Below are 3,378 nucleotides of genomic sequence, written 5' to 3'. Positions count from 1 at the left end.
ACTTTTTTTTTTTCAAAAGCAAATTAAGCTCGAAGAAATGATTAGCATTTTTGTTTGTCTTTTGAAACGAAGCAAAAGTGTGAACTTCCATAACCCCTCAGCACACAAAGCATTCCAATGCCAACTGGAGATAACGGAAGACAACCCTAACAAGTCCAGGGTCAACAATGAGCCAGATGTCCTACAGTAAACCTAAAATATGTGGCATATGTGGTGATATACAGTATGTGTCCAGACGCACTGAAATAAACATCATTGTATTTGACAATTACACTGAACATCACAGGAGGGAAGTTCACATTGGCAATAATTAAACTGGGGGTATGTCCATAAGGACTGTAAAAAGTGGTCTATTCACGACCCTAACCTGTTGGTGGACATTAGCAAGAAATGATATCCAAACAAAACACACTTCAGCACACGTAAAAATGGTAATTCCACCTTGTTTCTGATTAACAATACGGTGCTTCACAGGAGAGGACTGATTGTAGTGAAAATGAAGGGATCACCGGATCACACAGATGTTGCTTTATTTTTTATTTATTTATTTTTTTCCAATTCTGAACGGTGCAGGAAAATACTAATGTTTCAATCTTCAACAGAAATAATTATAAAAAATAAGCAACTTCAACATTTGTGTGCACCAGTGATCCCTTCATTTTCACAACAATTTAATTCACATTTCACTAATTGACCAAATATATAGCCAAGGCCATTAGGCAAATAGATCACATCTAAAAAAAACATATTTTAGCATTGATTTAGTTGGTGATGCAAACAAAACAAGAAACATCTTTAAACACAACTACTATAACCACTGCATTTTAACCGGAGAGCTTGGCTTATCATAAAGAGCTCTCAAAACTGTTATTTTAAGCCGTAACAGCTTAAACCTTATCTATCTATATAGACTTTCCATCAAAATCAAGACTCCAAAATATGGAGCAGCAGCCATCGAGGTTGTGACAAGAGATGTCTGGCTGTCTGATTGCAATCAGAGGAACTTTCCCTGACGGCACACTTGATTGTCCATAGAAAACCTGTCAATGTTGTCAAAAGGATCTGGCGGCTAAATCAGGTGGCACATTTCTCTTATCGGAGGATCAGAGGGGTTTCCACCATTCTTCAGGATGCTTCTGGTGGCGACTGGATTGGCCGCTCCTGTTGAGTGAGCCACATCAATGGCAGTCACTTCCATCCAAGGCTCCACAAAAACCACCTTTTTAGCTGAGCTGGGCTGCCCTTGAAGCTGAGGATTGCTTCTGGCAGGATGTGACACACCCAAGTGTTTGCGACGACAGCGGCAACGACATGGACTAAAGTAGAGGTAGGACAGCAGCAGGACGATACTGACCATCCAGGAGACCAAAGCTGTGAGACCTGTGTGGTGTGGTGTTGATGCCGCCTCGCTGTCACTCACAATGACCTCCACTAACCTTTCAGAGCCTTCTCGCCCCCCGCTGATCACCTTACAGTGGTATGTTCCGGAATCTTCCGGGCGCACCCTTTGGATCTCCAGGGTGCCGTTTGAGTGCACGAGCAGGTGCTGCTCCTCCCCAGGTGAGGCCTCCTGGTCTGGGGTCTCCCAGCGCACCGATGACCCCTGTTGCTCTGTCGAATCCAAACATGGCAGAAGCAACTGCTCGCCTAGCCTCACCTGGAGCACCACCTTGACCGGCTGAGTGCAGTCACGCAGCTCCCGCGAGCAGTTCAGCGTCTCCCCAGGGGTTCCTCCGAGGCAGGGATGGCCGTGTCCAAAGTCCACCATTGTCCTGTAACGCTGGCCGGCCCACTGCTGCAGCATGGCGCGCAGGGCGCACGTGCAGACCAGAGGATTATCGTGCAGGTAAAGGCCAGCCTGCGTCCAGGGAGGCAGCGCGAGGATGGAGGCCACTGGGACCGCGCGCAGCATGTTCGAGGACAGATCAAAGACTCGGAGCTCGGACAAAGACGCCACGCCGTCGATCGTCTCGGGGGGCAGCTGCGCGAGCCGGTTCCTGCCAAGATGGAGCCTCCGGAGGCCGCCGAGGCCCTCGAACGCACGGCCGCTGATCCGGCCCAGGCGGTTGTCGAACAGAAGCAGCTCCTCGAGTTCACCGAGCCCCTTGAACAACCCCCCGATAAGCCACTTTAGCCGGTTGGAGGACAGGTCCAGGTGGCGGAGGTGAGGCGTGCCGACAAAGGCGCCCGGCCCGATGGTGCCAAGGGCATTCTGGGCCAGCACCAGGACCTCCAGCCTGAGCAGCGGGCGCGACGTCCAGCTGGAACTCAGGGAGGCGATGGCGTTGGAGCTCAGGTCAAGGCGCCATACGAGGTCACTGAGGTTGGCGGGCACAGCCGAGAGATTCCGCCCCCTGCACACGACTATGTCAACCGAGCTGACGCAGGCATGGGAGCAGCCTCCATACATGGAGAGGGCGAAGCACACGAAGAACAACAGTGCCAAAGACTTGCAGCATACTTGATGCGCTTCATGAAGATTCGCACCCATGGAGTCTAAAGGATTGGAGACGGAGGCTTTAGTACATACGTAGGACGACATGGCCACACGCAAGACTGCTAGCGAACGACACAGTGAATCGTTGTTGTTTTTGTTGTACCAATACAGGCCTACTTATAATTATGCTATCTCACTTTGTGTTTGACAACAGAATATCTGACGATGGAAAATATTTGTCCTTTACCATATTTCATTGTATCTAATTAAAACGAACTATTCAAGAGAATTACATTGTTATATCTATCCATAAAATCCTCGTAGTCTTTTGTGTAACTTTAACTGTTGTAAAACTGTTGTAAAAAATGTATTAACGCTCATTAGATTTTCGATAACGAAAATGTAATGAACAATAATGAACACACACTTACCACAGCCTCATAAGTAGCCTAAAGCAACACCAATTTATTCAATCCAATTATCCAAGGGTAACCGAACCAGCCGTTGATCAGGGAGCAAACTTATCGTGAAAAGTTTGTGGACACTCAGTCCTACTACCATCCAGGAAACCGAAAATGAATACAAGGGCAACAAATGAATCCGTAAGCTAGATGATGAATGTGTGCCCCGGTTAAAGTAGGCTAGGCTTCTTCAGTTCACGTTACTCCTGTGCTTGAGGAGAGACAAGGGGCTTGAAATAGCTGGGTCAGTCGCATGTGTCGCAGCGGGAGGGTCTCCTGAAGTTAAACAAATATTTACGGGCACAGGTGCTTAAATAATGACAAAACTGAGCTCGCCTGGATTCGGTACGACCAAAATGCCTAACGTGCTTCTGTCAGATAGACTTACATTAATCATATATATCATGGCATTTGTGACATAACTTGAATTGGAGAATGCGTAAAATGATCTGGCCATTGTGGTTACCTGAAAAAATAGTG

General features: G+C 47.5%; 1 protein-coding gene across 1 annotated transcript; it reads right to left on the bottom strand.

Annotated features, from left to right (window-relative positions):
- Positions 1-1,069: 1,069 nt before the first annotated feature.
- On the bottom strand, positions 1,070-2,542 carry LOC134062052 (amphoterin-induced protein 2-like). The gene has a single exon (XM_062517924.1). The coding sequence runs from the start codon at positions 2,540-2,542 to the stop codon at positions 1,070-1,072; it is 1,473 nt and encodes a 490-aa protein (XP_062373908.1).
- Between the last annotated feature and the right edge of the window lie 836 nt (positions 2,543-3,378).

Source organism: Sardina pilchardus, chromosome 17, assembly GCF_963854185.1.
Source record: "Sardina pilchardus chromosome 17, fSarPil1.1, whole genome shotgun sequence".
NCBI lineage: Eukaryota > Metazoa > Chordata > Actinopteri > Clupeiformes > Clupeidae > Sardina > Sardina pilchardus.
This window is presented reverse-complemented; position numbering and strand designations above follow the sequence as displayed.